At 44.4% G+C, this 19846-nt stretch overlaps 3 protein-coding genes across 4 annotated transcripts; 2 read left to right on the forward strand and 1 right to left on the reverse strand.

Moving 5' to 3' along the window:
* The first annotated feature begins 1521 nt into the window (after positions 1-1521).
* On the forward strand, positions 1522-7604 carry LOC120815742 (cyclic AMP-responsive element-binding protein 3-like protein 3-B). Of its 2 annotated transcripts, none has more exons than XM_040170670.2 (10): positions 1522-1826; positions 2161-2259; positions 2425-2698; positions 3131-3282; positions 3478-3588; positions 3765-3871; positions 5230-5298; positions 6181-6265; positions 6536-6629; positions 6709-7604. In XM_040170670.2, exons 1-10 carry the CDS (start codon positions 1806-1808, stop codon positions 6873-6875), a joined length of 1179 nt encoding a protein of 392 aa, XP_040026604.2. In that variant the 5' UTR covers positions 1522-1805; the 3' UTR covers positions 6876-7604. The 2 variants fall into 2 exon arrangements, with proteins under 2 accessions (XP_040026604.2, XP_040026606.2); XM_040170672.2 differs by having other exon boundaries at positions 1523-1826; positions 3131-3249.
* A 1274-nt stretch (positions 7605-8878) lies between these two features.
* Positions 8879-11454, forward strand: LOC120816442 (relaxin-3 receptor 1-like). Its single transcript, XM_040172046.2, has 3 exons — positions 8879-9602; positions 9750-10193; positions 10304-11454. Exons 1-3 carry the CDS (start codon positions 9417-9419, stop codon positions 10907-10909), a joined length of 1236 nt encoding a protein of 411 aa, XP_040027980.2. The 5' UTR covers positions 8879-9416; the 3' UTR covers positions 10910-11454.
* Positions 11455-12680: 1226 nt separating this feature from the next.
* Positions 12681-18883, reverse strand: sirt6 (sirtuin 6). The gene is made up of 8 exons (XM_040172047.2): positions 18668-18883; positions 17965-18092; positions 16470-16652; positions 14903-14962; positions 14360-14455; positions 14182-14262; positions 13705-13828; positions 12681-13568 (listed from the first exon to the last, which is right to left on the reverse strand). Exons 1-8 carry the CDS (start codon positions 18731-18733, stop codon positions 13257-13259), a joined length of 1050 nt encoding a protein of 349 aa, XP_040027981.2. The 5' UTR covers positions 18734-18883; the 3' UTR covers positions 12681-13256.
* Positions 18884-19846: the final 963 nt, after the last annotated feature.

A 19846-nucleotide genomic window follows, 5' to 3' on the forward strand; every position in this document is an offset into this window, starting at 1 on the left:
AGTCATTCAAGGAGATGAGCACCCACCACTTTGGTTTAAAAATAGTGCCTGTTTTATGCCAGTACATAATGCCTTTTTATGAACCGCCGGCGTCACTCAAGCTTCCTCCAGTAGGATATTTATCTTAGAATACAATGAATACATATCTATTCAAATGGTAGAATGAAATGATCAAATCTATGTCATGTAATATATTTCACCTCTAAACAGGCATAATCTAAATATTGGCTAATTTTTTGTTTTTTTAACTCTAATAATATAGGCCTGGCATATATGTGAACAAAACCACTGATAGATTGTTACCCCTTCATTCTTAGAAGTCACTTGTTGCTTGTAAGTTAAAGAGAACCTTCTGGAGAGGGAGGCACTTATCTTGTGTTTAAGATATGATAGAAATGATTAAAACGTGCTCAGCTGACATGAGGTGTGTTTAATCTTCTTTTTCCCAAGCTGAACGTGAGTCTTAGTTCTTGGAGCTCAGTACCTGAGAAGTACAGGTCACTGTGGATTCATCTCAGCAGCTGGACCATGACATCATATTTCTTATCATTTGGTAAATCAGAAATGTTGAATATGCATCCTTCTATCTCAGCTACACCCATGAGTGGATGAAACTGGTCTTGACCCTCAGTCACGTGCATCCAAATTGACACGGTAATATATATTTGCATTATGATGTCATCAGCAATCTGCAATAACACAGCAATCTGTGTTATCTGTACTGAGCTGCATTATTATTGATATCCAGCGATGTGCTAAACATGTCAGGTTAGATCATATCTGCATGTACTTTGAAACTCTCTAATCAAAGAACAACAATAAAGATAGCAGAGCTCCGTTACACTCATTCCAGTACTGATAATCGTTGGCTCTCTGTAATAGAAATATGTCATTTAGTGCATCAAATATACCTGAGGCCAGTGCCTTATGAATGTTGATGGCATTGGGTTCATGCAGGTGAATTTATTTTCATTGATAAAATGTCAAAAGATTCGTGAGGCCTGTGAAGTCAAGGGAACGTTTCTAGAACGATGTGTTGATTGTTCTGGCAACCAGAGGACAAACTATTGATTGTACGTTTTCCATACTGAAGATAACTGTAATAACTGAAAATGAAATAATATCTTCCGCCCTGTGATTGTGTGACTGCCTGGGGGACATGTTGTGCAATTCATTGGCTTTATGGTGTTTACGCTTCAAAATAGTACGAAACAGATGCCACCAATTATAGCAATAAAGATAAGCAACAGTGAGGTTGTTCTGGTGTAGAAAAGCAGAAATAAATAGTCCTTGTTCAACTTTAGGAATAGATGGAAACCCCTCAATTGAATTTAGATTGAGTTAGTTTTATAAAGAAATGTGTTCTCTGTAACCCCCTGAGTGATCTTATCAAATACATTGAAACTTTCCACTGGAATTGGCAGATTAAGTCAAAAGCGTGACTCCCTGCGACTTCTGCCAACAACACATGAACGTGAAACCACACAGGGAATCATATCCTTATCACGTTGACGTCAAAGGTCACTGCAGGTTACCTGTGGGTCCCTGTGAGTAGTTCATCAAGGCTTATTCACGCACCCATTGGCTCAGCTGTCTGCCAAAGGCGTGATTGGACGTGATGAGCTGGGTTCGAGGAATACCTTTGTGTGATATGGCCTGTCGACGCCGTCCCTTTCAACAGACCGAGAGGCATTCCTCACAGACACCGAGGCCACGGAGAGGAACGTATTCATCTGACATTCTGTTTTATTCCCGCTGGGTAGTTTCACACTAACTTCATCAGCTGCTTATTTGATGTTGGAATTATGACGGTGAATACAGACAAGGTAAGCCACATTTGTTAGCAGGTCACAGAATGCATGACCTCCATTGCACCTCTTGGGTGGTTGTTCCTGTGTCGAGGTAAAGGTCCCGGGACATGTTGCATGTGCGCGGATTGTAAAGCCCACGAGGCACATTTGTGATTTTGGGCCATACAAAATAAATGTTTTTGAACTGAATTGAGAGAAGGTTACATTTGTATTAATTCGAGGAAGATTTTCTTCATACAGTTTAAAAACAAGCAGTAGGTTTGACGCGGTGGCTACACAGCTTGTGCTTCAAGAAACCGATAATCGTCTCCACTTGAAACCCGACGCTCAGAGCAGTTCTTCGTTTCAGGTGCATGGTGGAATGGACTTTATTGACCTCCTGATCAGGAACCCGGAGGAAACCGCCGGTTGCCACAGCAACCCAGCATGTACCATCACAATTCATGAAGTGAGTGCAGCCGCAGTTCTGCACAGCTTAGTCCCGTGCACCTGGGTTGGGACGACGTGATCAGAACCACGCATCTCAATATGCAAATCTGAGTGCGATCTGTATTCTCGGCGAGGCTCAGGTGTTGTCATGATAAGGCTCACATACCCTCCGCCTCCACCTCAGGCCCTGAGCCCCGGAGGAAGTGCTGTCGTTGACTTCCTGGACGCCCTGCTGGGTGGGAGCGACTCCTCCTCTGCCTCGGCGTCCTCCATGTGGTCCCCCTGCACCACTGACAGCGGCATCAACGAGGACGCGCCCGCGGGCCCCAGAGAGAGGCTCCGCCCACCCGTCTGCTCAGCGCTTCCCGCCTTTGACACGCAGTCTTTCCCTCGACCTCAACCTCCGGAGAGCCACTCGCCGCCGCGTGAAGGAACATCTGACGTTTCAATTGATCTAGGTCAGGAAAATCATGTGAAATACTTTCACGCCAGCGGTGAAAAGATACTATCAGCTAGAGATTGTTAAGATGAGCCTTTTCACAGTTGAGGGAGAGGAAATCATTTGGTTTTCCCATTTATGAGTACAAAGGATAGAAGGTCTGATTCAACAGTTAAGGATGATCTTTTTATGGCTTTTTGGATATTGGTCCCGTTTCAGATTGATGATTGTTGACCTCTGAGTGCCAAAATACTTAAATTTGAAGGAATAATCCAAATCTGCACCAATACAAAGATGGAAAAGATTATGGAAAAGTGAGACATATATTCTGTTAAGTGTTTTGTAGAAGAACAGCTGGGTGCCGGAGTCTAACAGGTTTCATTTAAGTATGATGGGTTTTCTTTGAATGGGAAATGAGGGCACTTTGCTGCAATTTACTGGCAATCTGCAGGCTGGGAGTCCGATGACCTCCAAGAGCCTTTTGGCATCGTCCACTACCAGACTACCAGTCAAACGTCCACTCAAACTCTCACAGTGAAGGACCTGCTGCTCTCCAGTCCGGGACAGAAAGTAAGGACAGAAGACTGGATATTCCTGTCAAATGTAAATTCCCTTCAGTTGACTCTCTTTTCAAACTCTCTAACCGTCAGTGCCAATAAATACAAAGAAGTTATTCGGAATGAATAAAATATGAACTGTACATTTTTGAAGGTTACCCTTTATCTGAGAGCAAAAGCGACCCCCTTTGCTCAAAAACAAACAACTCTTACTGGATTATTCCGTCCATCTGTTTTACAGACGCAGCGAATTGCCCAGTATTCTCCAGGGGAGCTTGTCCTCAATGAGGATGAGAAGAAGCTCCTGGTTAAAGAAGGGGTGAACTTACCCAGCAAACTGCCCCTGACCAAGGTACACGGGCAAGATGCACACTCACACGTACAGTGTGTCGGGCAGAAAGCATCCACATCGCTCCCTCCCTGTGGCACACACGTGCATACATCAGCATGTAAATGTGGATACCCGCCCCTCACTTGCTCCCTTCTCTCCTGTCCCCATGTGCCGATGTGTTTGATCACCCCGACAAGTTTGAAGAAAGGCTTTTGAAGAAGATCCGGCGGAAAATCCGCAACAAGCACTCGGCTCAAGAAAGTCGCAAGAAGAAGAGGGAATACGTTGACAGTTTGGAGGGAAGGTAGGAGCATCTCAGCATCCTCGCTCAGACAAAAAGTCCACTTTGCTATGTCATTGCTGAGGAAGCAGACTTCTTAAAAGCTTGTTCTTTGTCTACCAAGTTTTTATTTTTAAATAACTTGCATTGATAAAATAAATAAATCAAGCATAAAGCACATACAAACTAAGCAAACTAAGTATGTATGTGGTATTTCTTTAACTCTAAACCAAACTGTACCCAAAGGTAACGATTGCAGAAGTAATTCCCTTCAAAAGCTCAAAGTATTTAAATAATATATGGATCCTGTAGATTTCAACTGATATGTTTAATAATTAACATTTGAAAATAAATTTGGATCTAACACAAAAATGCAGATTTTCTTCAACCAATAATGTTTTCAATCAGGGTATTTAGATGGAATTAAATGAGTAGTATGAGAGCACGATGAGTACAGCTGGTAAACCATGCAGAGCGGTAGAACTTTTAGGCTGAAAGCAAAACTGACCAAATAGAAACTTTAAATATCTGTGGGATATCAACATCTAATTTGAGCACAAGCTCTCTTGCCTTTGTATAGCAAAAGTTTTTATTATGATATATTATCACTTCCAGAGAGCAGAGTCATCATTCCTTGGTAAACGCCTCACCTGCAAGCAGAGCGCACCAGCGTGGTGCCATTATCAGTCACGTTTCAGCTCGGTCCTACGGCCATAATGAGCGTGACTCACAGGGAACCAGAGAAATGAGGCCCAGCCGAAGAAGGAGGGCGAGGAGGGAGGGAGGGGGGGGGGGGGGGGGGGGCAGTAGATTCACTGAATGACAGAATGATAAGATAACCCTCAGCCAACGGGTATTGGCAGAGAAAGAGAGAGAAACAAAGGAGACACAAAACAACACCATATCACGGTGATATATGACACCCTTATCTCCTAATGTTCCTAACTATATTTACCCGGTGGATACGGCGGTGGGAGACAGGAGGACGATGAAGCTATCGCCCCTGATGGACAACCCCTCCCACCTCATGCAGGACACTCTGGCTGCTCTTTACAGCTCCTCCACACACCGGGGGAAGCAGCCGGAGTGTCTGCTCCCAGTCTACCCCAATACACTGTGCAATAACAGCTGTTCTCTCTTTATATACTGTATGATACTTCAGTTATTGTGCATTCTTTATTTTTTCTATAACTGTTCTTTATTGCTTATTACTTTTCTATAATACTTGTTTTGAGCTTGTTTCTTTTGTACTGTGTCTTTCTTGCACTTTACTCTACGCTGCCTTAAAAGGCTGCATGGTCATTTCCCCCCTGCAGGACTAATAAATGATTATCTTATTTGATCTAATCTCATCTCTTTCTCCTCTGTGTCTCTCTCTGTAGGATGTCTGCATGCGGAGCTCACAACCTCAAGCTGCAGAGAAAGATCCAGCAGCTGGAGGAGGCAAACCAGTGAGTCATCAAATGAGCCAACGGCCAATGCAATTGACAGTGGTTTTCATTCGTAATGATCTTTCTTGTTGTTTTCAATTGGGTTTTTCAAGTAGAGAGCTAAACGCTCATCGGCATCCATCCATCCATCTTCAAAGCCGCTTGTCCTTCACACGGGGTCGCTGCTGGAGTTAATCCCAGTTAACATCGGGCGAGAGACGGGTTGCCCATCGCAATTTTTCCCAAAATGACATCTTCCAGTTCCTTGTGCAGAGTGCAGCAACTGGAAGACAGACTCAAAAACAATACATTCATACGGATTTGGAACAGCTACGAACATGGCATTCTTGTTTGAATATTCTGCCATCTGTAGCTTAATAATGAGACTTTTGTTAGCTCCATGGTTTGGTTGATGGCACAGACTCGTGTGGACTTTTTATATATATATATATTTTATATTAAATGTCAAAGCTAAAATCTACATATGACGGTTCCATAGATAATATGCTGCTGAAAGACTGAATCTGAAACAGAACGTTTCAGGCAAACAGTCAGCAATGACATCATGGTTACATTGTTTGTATGAGTCGTGTGCCATTCTCAAGTCTTGTCCTCTCTTTTCTACATTTTTACCAATTACTATTTGTCACCATCCGTCTGATAGTGTTTATTGATCTGTAGTCCGTCCCTGGACCCCCCCTAACCAAAGGCTGACAACCCAGTTAAGACAACTTTTAAATGACTTAAAATCAGGCCTGAGGAGACTTTGAATTGAATTGAAACAAAACGGCGCCAGAGAACGTGCTCCTCTGCTTCTCCGCCACCTTTAGTTGCCCGTGAACAATGGTGCCTCGAGTAACATATTGAACAACGTCTGCCCTCCTGTCTGCTTTTGCATCGCAGTGATCTACTGGAGCAGCTGAGCCGGCTCCAGGCTCTCCTTCCTCACAGCTCCAGCAAAACAACGCACAGAGGGACCTGCCTCCTGGTGAGGGATGGAACACAACTTCACATGGGTTCACACCACTGAGGATCTTCTTAGACTGCGTAATCTGCAACAGCCGAATAATATATACAGTATAATCAGTAAATCGCTGCCTCCACGGTTCACTGCTGTGAATAACATTCAGGTTTTAATCAATAGCTGTGACGACAATTTGTGCAAAAATATGTGTAGATTATGTCAAAAATTCCACTTTCTCTTGGTCTGAAGCTGGAGTTGGTCTGAACTTCTCCTGCTTTCTTTATTCATGTCCAGATTTTGCTCCTGTCTTTCTCCCTGCTCATTTCCTCAAATCTCCTGCCGGACCCCTACAGCCAATCCATCCAGGGGGAGTACACACATACCAAAGGTGTGTAGATACAAACACACTTTCTCTTTGATAACACACACACACAAACGTACACTCACTCCTCTCCACCCCCCCTCAGTGCCGTCCCGCGCCCTGCAGTCGATGGATGAAGTGCGAGACGGCGGTCCCGTTCCTCTCCTCTCCGTCTCCAGAGGCTTTGAGGCTCTGAACATATCTCCACGTGTTAGACTTCCCTTCATCTCGCCCTCAGGATCACGGGAGAGGAAAGACGCGGCATCCAAATGAGCAATTTGGTGGCTTTTCAACACGTGCTTCTGTCTGCAGACTGAGTGAAGTGTGGAGGTCAGCGAGGAGGTCATCCAAACGTGTGTCATTGCTTGTGCTGCTTTGGAAAACAGCCTCGGGGCCTGCAGGATGGAGACGTGTATGATCTGCTAAACAACGCAAATGTATATATACTGCTGTATTTTACTATTTACCTTTAAAGTATATATTAAGAAAATGTTTATTAAAAAAATGTGCAGTTTGTAACACTTAGTTTCACTAGTCTGAAACGCTGACAAAGCACAAGAAAATTTAAATGCTGACTCAAGTGGTTTTTGGAAGCCCCTGAAGGGATCTGTTGCTTTCAGTAAAGCCACATGTCAATTTTAGATGAGGTTTTCATCCCAAAAATAATGAGGCAATATGTAAAAAAAAAAAAAAAATATATATATATATATATATATATATAGCTTTATAAGCAAGAACTGCTGGAAGACTGTCAGAATAGTCAGAATACGCTTTGCTTCCACGGAAGATGTTAATTAATCAAAATTAAAAAATGTTGGATTTCTATTTTGAAAAAAATATCTGTTATTTTCCTTTCTGGTTTGCTGCTGCTGCACATAATCATTTTCACAACATAATGTTTTCTGTCCAGAATATCCATCGCTTTCTTCATCTTCTTCATCTCCGTTCCAGACTGTAATGCATCATGATTCACCTTTTGAATAAAGTATTAGCTTGGAAATATTGAAATTTTGATCAATTGATGGCGATTGATGAAAAGTTAAGGGGTTTCCTTTACTGCTATCAGTAGTCAGTGTAAGCTTCATCCTCTAAGAACTATGAAATATGTCTGTACAAGATTTCAAGACAAACAATCCAATAGTTGTTGAGATATTTGAGCCTGACACAAAGTGGTGGACTAACTGAACACACAGGCCACAAGCAAGGCTAACAAAACAACACAATTAGATACTTCAGGTGCCTGACACCAGACCACAAGGCAAGGAGATCACATTTGAGAGGGATTCAAAATGAAAAATATACGGTTTGACAAAACCCAAACGATAATGTGAGAACGCTTATTGATCAGGCTGCTTTAAGCAGGGATTTGAGTCAGCGCGAGAGGAAGCCTTACAGATCCACTTAGAAACTGAACATCAGATAATCCATCATGTCAGAGAAGAAGTGCTGCAACCTGAACGGGAAAAAGATAATGAATTCCTGCATTCATTCTTGCAAGATAAGTTTAAAAGCATGTGAAATAATAACGTTTTATATGCCCTTAAGTTATACCCTCATCTTAACAACAGACAAAAAAAGAGGCAGTGAATGCAATTACATCTCCAAGTGCTTCAGCAGAATGTCAAGTAGCAGCTTCAAAGAGATCAGTCGGACTCCAAACACTTCTGCATTTCCATTAATCTCGGTATTGATAAAACCTATAAGGAAACTGTCAAACAGATGTTTTCTTTTAAATTAGTTCCTGACGGCATGCGGAGCCAAATCAAAGAAACAAGGATGAGAATGAATTCTAAACTGTGTTGAATGAGGCTTTGAACCACCCGGTTGGGTGGCTCAAAGCCTCATTTTAGAATCATTCACGACGAGAGTGTAAAATTGGCGAACCCCATATGAAGATTTAGGAAAGGCATTTGATTAATTAGACCAAATCCTGCTGGTTCAGAAGATCCCTCCTTTTCCCTCTCACACAGCTGTCCAAATTGGTATTTAGGTGAAAACGACCTTTAGAGTTGTAAATCAGAAAGACACACACATCTCTCTCTCTTTCCCTCTCAAAGACTGAATCCAATTTATCTTCCCTCTGCATTCCTTCGGATGGGCGTCAACAATTCATGGCCCTTTCCAGTGCAATGTCTACAAAAGGGGAATTTTGGGTGATAAACTGGCTGCATCAAAAGGGTGAATTTGACAAACAAGGAATAGCAAAAGCATGCAGATCGAAAGACAATTTAAATAAAGCAGAAAACAAGTATTTCAGTGTTTCTGAGCTTCTGATATTCAAGAACAATCCAATTAACGAAGCCAATTCAGAACTGCTAAATCACCTTCCCCACCATGCGCACGAGCCGTGGCACCCTGGTGGTTTCTCACCGGGAGACAAAACATCTGTTAAAAGGAAACACGCAACTGGCGTCCTGCGAGTTTAAAACCAGACTTGTTGAGAGTGGCGCTTAATTCCCCGCAGTGAAACTAAAGCCTCGCTTTTACGCACACGAGCAGCGCGCTGGAGGGCGGCGGAGGAGCGACGCAGCCACTATAAAAGCCTCAGGATGCGACCGGTGTCACCGGGAGAAGCCGCCGACGCATCGCGGCGCACTTCAGCCCGGAGGCCGCTGAGTCCGACGCGCGTCAATCACCTTTCCTTCCCCGTGATCCATTTAAGGAACCCGCCGTTCCTTAACTGCTCGCGCACGCTCTGCTCGGCTTCGAACGATGGGGATTCGTGCATCCACAAGGGCGCGCTTTTATTTGGGAAGTTAGCCGCGAAAGGGAGTGGACACCTGCCCTAACTTGTTACTCATCCTCCGCAGAAGCATGCAGAGCAACGCCTCCGGACACGCGTGCGGAGGAGAGGAGGACGAGGACGAACTCTCCAAACTCATCGGCGCCACAGGAGCAGCGTCTCATCTCGCGGCTCTGAACCTGTCCCTGACCTGCTGGCTCCACATCCTCTCCAAGGAGTCCTCGCTGGACCTGCACGCGGACAGCGCCAACTTGGCAGTAGGTGCAGCTTAGCCCTCAGTTAGACAGACAAAATTGAATAATGAAATGTTTTGCATGAATTGCCTAAACGTGTCAAAGGCGAGTGCTTTAAGGAAGGAAGGTGGCGTTTCCACCCATCACTTCCACCTTGCATGTGTTCGACAGGTGCGAGTCGTCATCGCTCTGGTCTACCTGGCGGTCTGTGTTCTGGGGCTTGTGGGTAACCTCTTGGCACTGTTCCTGCTCCGCTCCCTCAACCGGGGCCACCACCCCTCCTCCATCGACTGCTTCGTGATGAGCCTGGCGCTGACCGACCTCCAGTTTGTCCTCACCTTGCCCTTCTGGGCCGTGGACACCGCGCTGGACTTCCGCTGGCCCTTCGGCCGGGTCATGTGCAAGATCGTGAGCTCGGTCACCACCCTGAACATGTACGCCAGCGTCTTCTTCCTCACCGCCATGAGCGTGACCCGCTACCACGCCCTGGTCACCTCTCTGAAGATGGGAAGCCCTCGGGTGGCCACTGCTCGGGCCAAATGGGCCAGTTTGACCATTTGGCTGGTGTCACTGGTGGCAACGCTGCCTCACACGTTCTACTCCACCACAGTCCAGGTTTGTCGAGTTCAGGCCCCCCCTCCTCCCTCCCCTGATTTAGAGGTGCCGTCTTTTCCGTTTTGGCTTTGAAACCTCTTGTGCAGTTGTTGTTGTTTGTGTGTTCACAGGTGTCTACAGACGACGAGCTGTGCCTGGTGCGCTTCTCCGACTCCGACTCGGGCCACTGGGATCCTCAAGTCCTGCTCGGACTCTATCAGACACAAAAGGTCCTCCTGGGATTCGTCGTCCCCTTAATCGTCATCTCCGCGTGCTACCTCCTGCTCCTGAGATTCATCCTGGGCCGGCGCGTCGTTGGCGCCGCGGCCAGCGGGAGTGACGCGGAGATGTCGGAGTACGAGAGAGGACGCCACCGCCGGCGCTCCAAAGTCACCCGCTCTGTCACCATCGTGGTTCTGTCCTTCTTCATCTGCTGGCTGCCCAACCAGGCCCTCACCCTGTGGGGGGTGCTGATCAAATTTGACTTGGTGCCCTTCAGCAAGGCCTTCTACAACACCCAGGCGTACGCCTTCCCCCTGACCGTGTGCTTGGCTCACGCAAACAGCTGCCTCAACCCGGTGCTGTACTGCCTGATCCGAAAGGAGTACCGAGCTGGACTGAAGGAGCTTCTGCTGAGAGTGTCCCGCTCCGTCCACAATGTTCTCAGTAGGGGAGGCAGGCGGGCGGAGGAAGCCCCAGCCAGCCTGGGCATGACGCACAAAGACATCCACATGTGATTCACTAAAGAGGACAGATTTTACATTGGGGTGAATGCAATTTTTTTTCTCCCTTTGAAGATAATCACCAACCTCCGTGTTTGCAGGCTGAAAAAAAATGAAGGTATGCCAGGATATGCATTCCCCAAAATAGCAAGCTTTCTCTTTCTAAAGAAAATCGTCCCTTATGAGTCAACTTTATGTGCCATGATTTATTCGGTGGCGTTCTCTAATCGTGTTCCCGTATGACAGCTTCATGCACTTTTAGTGAAACACACTGCATCTCCCTGAGGACAAGTACTTTCCTGTTAAAGATCAAACCCCCCAATGAGCAGAGCGGGATTCTTTTTACACTTCACATTCTCAAATGTCTCATTCATGCGTTTTCCCCTTTCAAAAGGGTTGACCCGCTTAATATTCACTTGTGCTGCTTTTTGCTCTCCCTAGCATGAAACTGCCGCCCGCTGTCATGTCTCCGGGTGTCCGCCCTGCTGTACCGCTGGAAATTAGTTCTGTGATTACTTGTGTGTAAAGTGACATTAAATAAAATTGAAAGGTCAAAAGTTCAGTGATGTCTCACGAGTCAAAATCCACAAAAGCTGCAACCACCATTTTTGCCCTTTTGCAACCTTTAAAGTCTGAGCATGGATAACCATCGTCAGCTGACATGCAAATAGCACACACGCTCTGCACCTTAGCCCTCCCATGGTGAGCCATTTGGGAAGAGATTACCTCCCCAATCAGACACACGCATTTGTTTGCAGATCTGCTGAAAAATAAGAAAGACAGCAGGGAAATCAGCGTATTTTTTGAGCTGTGCTTTCAGAAGTCTAAAAATGGGCAAAAAGACATCACACTCAGAGGTGATAAGAATGCACAAAAGACCAGATGCATCTTTAAAAGTCAGCAAGTCAGGTGGTTCGGAAAACAGCACGATGCGCTGCCGCTGAAGAAAGGTCTATTTATATGTTGACAACATTGAAGCTCTTTTCATATGCAGGGTCTGTTTAGTTATATAATGAAATTTAGAGAAGCTGCAGTGTTCGGAGCTCAAATAGGAAATAAGAACCGTCACCGCAAGTCATTTCTAAAGGGCAAAACCAGCCAATAAGTCAAGCGCTTACACATCTGTCTTTGTAATAATGAACGTCAGGGTGAGGTTTATTCATTTAAAACATGTAATGAATTAATCTGAGTGCAGCAGTTTGTGCTGTTTGAGAGCTTCTGATTCATGTTGCTGTTAAAGAGTTTCCTTAGAGCACAGATCAGGTCGTGCTCCTTTTTAAAAAGGGCCACAAATGTCCAGAAAATTCATTTTTTTTCCAATTCACTTTTCATGCGTCGTCATGGAGACTCACCAACAGGCAACAGTGAAAACAGTTAGTGCATTAGCACAATAATGATCACTGTAATGACCCAATCAGAGCAGCCAGTTGCTCTCTGCATGCGTTTGAACTGTTGTGAAGAGACAAAGTGCCTTAATGCAATGACGCATATTCAACAGCAGCAGTAATCGGTAATCATCTCCAAACACCTGTTGCTCACTGCAGTGTTTTTTCTTTGACATTAGTTCTTAGAAGGAAAGCGATTTGATGATCTACTCCAGTCACAAAAGAGCGAAGCACGTTTCATTTTTAGAACTAGCTAAATGTGAAAATGTGACCCTCTGCAGACGTGGCAATCATTAAGTAAATGAACGCAATCCGGTCTTCATTTCCTTTGAAACGTTTCCCATTTGCAGCTACGTTACTGTGGTTGACGGTGGCCACAATGCAGCATAGATACAGGAGTCTCACCGGGAACTTATTGTGTTTATTGCCAAAAGTCACGTATATATATAAAAAAACAGTTAGGGGACTTTTTCCCCTCAGAATACAATATTTTACTTTGCTTGAGATAAAAAAAAACATTCCTGAAACGTAGAGTGTGATTATGGTCCGTCTATAGCCACACAGCAGCAGGCGCTGTCTTTAACATCTGGATCCGTAGGGATGAGATCTAAAGTGCAACAAGCGTACACACCTTTTGTATTCATAACTGTGTGCTCCAGGTCTCCTCCTCAAGGCTGGTTCAAATAAAGCCCCTAGTCGGCCCGCGTGTTGGTACATTTACTCGATGAGGAGTCATCCTTTAGTCGTAGTTTACTTCATCAGGTGGTCAACTGTTAAGAGTTTCATATCGCTGTGCGTGGCGGCTGGATGGGGGTCGTGAGATTTGGGATTAACAGAACCACTGAGGTTATGAGAGTCTTTGCTCCAGAAGGTGCGATATGAGAACGACCTTTGTACTCGGAAGCTGATCAAACCCGGACCCTTTTGTCGTGAAGTCCGTCTTTAGACGGGTTTGAGTCGTGGAGTTCGACCTGAGGCTATTTCTCTTCTTTTAACTGGACCGGGGAGTCGGCTCTCTCCCTCTTCACCGAGGCCGTCTCCTCCTTGACGCTCCCGTCGTCCGTCAGTGCCGGCGCGTCTCTTTTCCGCTCTCCCTTCGTCGGCTCCCTTTTCACCTTCGTCTTCTTCTCTGGAAATGCACGCGGCGGTTTGGCGTCGGTGGCGGCGCCGTTGGAGCTCTCGCAGAGCGTCGGACCCTCCCACTTTGGGATGTCCAATCCCAGCAGCTCCATCAGCTGTTTCATGACGTCGTCCACGTAACTATGGATACGCAGGTGCGCATGCTTGTCCTGCAAACAGACAATTACGACAGTGAAACGGTCGACCTGGCGATGCCGGCCGGGGCACAGGAGCAGAATTTCTACACAATGTTGCCTTTGACTTGTTCATTTGCAGAGACATCTCATGCATAATGATGAGACTGACGTGTTTCGTGGGCTGCAGGTTGACGATGGCCAGTTTCCCTCCCTTGCGCTTGGTGAGGAGTGGAAGGTCTCCGCTAGGTTTGATCTGCAGGGAGGTGCCGAGCGTCAGCGCCAGGTCGGCCCGTCTGGTGTGTGTGTGGGGGGGGGAGCAGTAGACCAATAACTACTTAAATGAAGGGATTAGCTTTCAACATTTTTTGCAGTGCGAAAAACGTTGAAGTAGAGATTTACAATTCATCGAAATAGCAATCAGGCCTTTATTGATAAATCCTCATTAAATACTGTGGTGCTGAAGAGAAACCCCGGCCTTCACAACGTGTTTTACAACCTCGTTGGTTTACATCACCTCAAAAAGAACGCTTAAATAATTGGAGTGAGTACTGAAAATATTTAAAAAATAATCCCAACTTGTTTTGCTGTTGTTTAAAAAGGGGACACATCATGAAAAACAGAAACGCTGCGGCTGCGTTCGTCTCACCGGCTGGCCTCCTCCGCTCTGTTCAGGTCTTTGTCTGGAAGAGCGTCCTCCCAGTCCAGTATTGTGCTTATCAGCTTTCCTCTGTGGTAGTGAAAAAAACCGAATACTGAATACTAGCACTAGTATACTGAAAAAGTATATACTGATATTTGAAAAAGGCGGTGAAAGCATGCGGCACCTGCAGGCTCGGAGTCCTCTGGATCGAACCACGTCGCAGTGACGTCCCGTCGGTTTCAGTCCCATCACACCGATCGCTTTTTCTCTGACGTACTGCCTAAAAAAAACAAGGCTCCCACAGGTTACGTCTCCGTCCGAGCAGCTTGGCTTTGGTAACATTACAAACTACATGCTTGAATGCGCACAAACCACTATCATAAAGACTGTTTGATAGACACAAACTGCTTTGGGCGACAGACAGTTGTCTTCAAGACTCTTTCTATCACTTAAATGCGTCATTTCGCGGCTGCAAACATGCGTTTTTCACTTCATCCCATAAACGAATCTCCTCGGAGGAGACGTGAAGACCGCAGGTTCCTTGCGTGAAATTGAGTCACCACCATAATCCTGGAAGCCTTTTAAGATGATGAGCAACGTGTGACAGGACACATTATTGTGCTGGGCCGTTCCATTTGTTACAGAGGGTCAGCACACATCACTATATATGTATGTGTGTGTGTGTGTGTGTGTGTGTGTGTGTGTGTGTGTGGGCGCGCGCACATACCTGCCACACTTCTCACACTCCTCCACAAACATGTTTCCATGGAGCTCTGATAACAAATCCCTGGAAGATTAAAGAGAGTATATTTACTTTGGTAATTGCCTCCAACAGATCGTTTCGGCCGTTCTGAACATTCGGAGCACTTCTGCGTCATTTCTGCGTTGCAATTGGCTTCTTCGCTGATTTTTGACAGTTCGCTTTAAAACAGTCCGCCTGCTGCCTCAATGATTTCTTCAGAGAACAACTGTTTCGCTTCCTGCCCTCGACCAAAAAACCCTGACTGATGGGGTGGAGGGGAAGAGGGGGGCTTCCAGGGAAAACAAGCCCTCCGATGTGCATGAAGCCTGGGTTCATGTACTCAGTGAAAAGGGGGATTCTTGGCCCTCGGTCAAATAGTCCAGAGCGACCAAACCAAGACCCAGTTCCACTACGCCCGAGCTGCACTTAAAGACCTCCGGATTTCTGGCGCTGCCACAGCTGTTATCACAAAGCAGCAGCTTCATATTTTACTAATGTATTTATCTCACACAACTTATAATATCCTCCATATATGCATATATTTGTGTGTATCCTAGAAATGAGGACAGGTGATGTATAAAGGAATTACTTGCATTAGTTCCCTTTTCCTTTAAATATATATCTCACGTCCACCTTTCACTTATTCATTCCCTCTCTCACTCTGCTTCAACTTCAGGGTTCAATTACTTTGCTGCCCCGTGTGTAAAAAAAAGTTGGGCGTAAACCAAATAGTTTGAAGCTTCAATCATAATGTTGACATTCAAATCCTAAATCAAAATATTTTGCATTTAAATGAAATCTAAATGAATCAGTGTCTGGCTGCAACGCATTTCAATAACTCCAGCGTCCAAAAGTCAACATTTATCAGAAAGACAGAAGTCATTTTCTTGCTTCTTCTTTTTTTTTATCTATGAAATGTTTTGCTTCAATCCACATTTGTTGGCATTTATTTATCACGGCACAGTGAAGGACCTTCTCTACCGTTTCCCTTGCAGACACAAAAGGAGGCTTGTACAGATAAGCTTAAACATAACAAATTAGTTTTAATAAGGATAAAATGCCAATTGGGCTTTGAGGGATTTTCACCAAACTGAAAAGTGTGAGTGTGTGTGTGTGTGTGTGTGTGTGCCTATCTCGCTTACTGAGGCAAGTCAAATGGGTTAATACGCATGATTGCATAACCCTTGAGCAGAACAATTTATGTTACATATAAAATTTGTAATAAATAGTGTTTTCTTGGCAGATTCGCTCACTCTACGCCCAAAAATAGATTGGGCGGAGAGTAAAACTACCACTGCAGATGGCGAACCGGCCGTAGAGCTGGGCCCCCTCTGTGTGTGTGTGTGTGTGTGTGTGTGTGTGTGCGCTTTCACCCCTGAGAGTGAACAAAAAAGCAAGCCAAAATTTGGGCAAATGACTCTTTTCAGAGAGACTTAGACTTCACCGTTAAGTGCTACTTGGTGCTGTGTAGTGTAGCGGTGAGATATTGCTTTGCATTCCATTTGATTTGGCTACTTAAGTGCACGTCACGCTACGGAGCGCGGCTGGTTACCTGGGGAAGCCTGATCGGACGTGCAGGCCGTCCACATTCTGGCTGATTAGATACTTGAGGCAGCCGGCCCTCTGCAGTCCCAGCAGGGCCATGTGAGTCACGCTGGGTCGGGCATCTTCGAATGTGGTGTCAAAGTGAGGCGACTCACCCTTTTCTTCTAACGTCCACACACCTTTTGGACCCCTGAGAGAGAACACAGCGATGAAGAGATGACCGGATTGTAATAGAGAGGGTGGAGTGGAGGAATGTTGCGTCTCCATTTGGTTTGGGGATAAAAGGTATTCATGGTTGAGTATCAAAAAATCGAAAGAGGAGTTTTCGCAAAGTTTGTGTACAGAATTGGCGACATGCTTTCAAATGCTGCACATTTGAGCTCAGCGGACATAGATACAAATCATCTTTATGCATCAGACGAGGGAATCCTCAAAAACAGTATCATCTCTCAACAGCAATATGAGTTATGGCTCCCAGGGACCAAGACCAGTTCAAAGGTGTAACAGCTTTCTTGGGGTGGCCTGCATGTAACTCATTACAACCATGAAAACAATGCTGCAGGACAGAAAAGTCACAGATGATCTGTGAAGCGGGTGTCTGTAAGATAAAGTTGTCAATATATTGATCCCGAGGGGCTGAATTTCAGGTGGGGTATGTGTGTGTGTGTGTGTGTGCATGGCAGCAGTGGGAATATAATTTATGTTAAGTGTGCCTGCTGTGGACATAGAAACGTTGGGTTTAGTGATATTGTTGTCAATGGTCGATTCTACCGGACTGATCAAATATCAATCAGTCGGATCTCCGTTTACAAATGTCTATTTGAATTCTCACTTGCTGACATTCGCAACAGAATAAATTCAATGGGTGCATAAAAGGTTCTCCATTCGCTGTGCTGCAACTCCGCTACTCCGGCAAAGCATTTGTTTGCACAGTATCATAGGACTTTCTTGCAATGTGATGAAAAAACAGTGAGCCAGAAGTTACAAAAATGTGTTTCATATATTTTTACAAAAGGCTGGATTTGAGAAAATAATAAACAAGTACTGCCCTCATCTGCCCATGTAGAGGAACTTCAAGAGCAGGCAGGAGGCCAAATGGAGAAATCCACATTATGTGGAAAAGAAATCAAAAAAATTAAATGTTTTAAGTTAAATTGTTTCTTTTCTCATTTCCTGGCTTAATTGACTGTGCAGTTTATTTGACGACAGTATTTGTATTGGACGCCACAAGATCAGTCACTGTCGCAATGATATAAAATCAATCATACATTTTTACATAATTAAATTTGCCAATTTACTAAAACAGATGTTACGTTCAAGAGGATGGGTTGGATGTGGAGTCTCTGGGACCTTAGTCTTTGATCCCCAAATTCGGATCAGTTTATTCTGGAGGGCAAGTGGACGATGTTTGAGCCAAATTTGAAGAAATTCATTCAATCATTAACTTCAAATTAACTATCAATCAAAAAGCCATGCAGTAGTGGCTTTTTTTGGAGCCCCACCTGAAGTCGGGGATGCCTGTTGAGGTGCTGATTCCTGCTCCAGAGTGGACAACCAAGTATTGAGACTCTTTTATCAACTGGGCGAGAGTCTCCACCTTCGTCTTCAGCTCCTCGGGACTGTCAAACACCTGCCACAGAGCAGGGAACATCTGGTTAAAACATGCTGGCTGATTCCCGCTAATATCACTTCATTTCTGAAATAATACCGAAATATCCAGCATCGAGTATTTGGGAATGACAAGGGTCGAGAAAGGATGCTTTCATTCAGTCTAAAAATGTCTAAACATGAGAGTGGTGACGTTGGCTCTTAGCAGACAATGTTTAACATAAAACAACAGAGTGCAAAAGTACGATACAGTGTTAGCTAAGTCACTAGCTCAGGTTAGAACATTGACTGCACACGAGCGAACGTTTCTAACAAACAAAAAGCAATATAAGAGTTACCTAAACGTTACTATACGTTACGAGGGCTCTCTGTTGTTGGCTAACTTTTCCGTGAATTTTCTTTCTCCGGACAACGTATCGCAGAAGCTTTGATTATCGTGAGGTAAATGCCATATCGATGTTTTGCCATTTAAATGTAGTCAGATTTTTGTGTGTGTGTGTTCAATGTAACGTGCTAACGACTGGAGATGAATCATGGCTAACCTGCTAGCCGGTGAAAGGAAGCTAATAACGTTAGCTCACAGTAGATTAATTTTACCTCGGGTAGTCCACAAACCCCTTTGTCTGCGTACGGTGAGAGGCCAGCAGCATAATTCACAGACATGGTTGTTGTTGTTGTTGGTATCGTGTCTTTATTTCAGTTGTGTAGGAAGTTGTTATTGTATCACAATAAGCTGAACCATCTAGCCAGACGGGTTCTTAATTGCGTTGGTTGGTAGACGTCATCCATAAGCGACAACGAGAGCTGCGTTCACAAAGTTAGGAGAATGCACAACTCCCCGGTAGAAACCGATTGTCGAACAATGTCTTCTTTTCACGTTGCTGTAACGTCACACCTCTAAATTAGAAATACATATTAACAGCCAATATCAAAAGGCCAGTTCTTCGTTTGAGACAAAATTCCGTTTATATGTTAAATTTCATGTGGACACTGTAGATGTATTTCCCTCTAATTCATGAAGTGTCTGAAGGCCCAGTCCCATTATAAAAGTAACCAAAGCTGGCATCTTTAGGAACTCTGTTTGAATATGGGAAGCTTCAGCGCGTATGGTGGAAATTTATAACAGACGAACCAAAATGTACCACATCATCAAGAAAGCATTCACTTGGAAGGTCGTCCCTTTAACTATAAAGATTTCTAAATTTCCCATCTGAAATGAATGCAGCACTGTGTCTTCACAATCATGAGAGTTACTTCTGGATTTCTTACTGAAATAACATTTAACTTGACAGATGATAGTCAAAGCTATAGAAGGCAGGCTTCAACAATTGGTCCGGTTAAAATGAAGGAACGTGCAAATCAGTCAAAGAATGATGAAATGTGTAGATTCACATTTCTGGTTTTAAAAAAAGATTTAAGACTGCATTTGTTTTCAACATCATAACATCGTCTGGAATGGTTGAGCGAGGTTGTATCATGTGTCCTGGTGTTTTGCATTATTTTAATGAGTACTTTCAGAATTGTTACTTTTTCTTGTCTTTTGTGTGTATTTATATATGATATATGTGAGTAATTGTGATTACTGTTCTTTTATGTATTTTTTTTTTTTTGGACCCCAGGAAGACTAGCTGTCGTCTCAGCGTCAGCTAATGGGGATCCTTTTAAATAAATAAATAAAACATTTCAAACCTGTCAAAGAGTGACAAAATTACATTCATACAAGTGACGGAAATATTGTGATGCAGTACATTATGGTTTGTATGCAGCAATTAATCC

Source organism: Gasterosteus aculeatus, chromosome 3 (genome assembly GCF_964276395.1).
Source record: "Gasterosteus aculeatus chromosome 3, fGasAcu3.hap1.1, whole genome shotgun sequence".
Lineage (NCBI taxonomy): Eukaryota > Metazoa > Chordata > Actinopteri > Perciformes > Gasterosteidae > Gasterosteus > Gasterosteus aculeatus.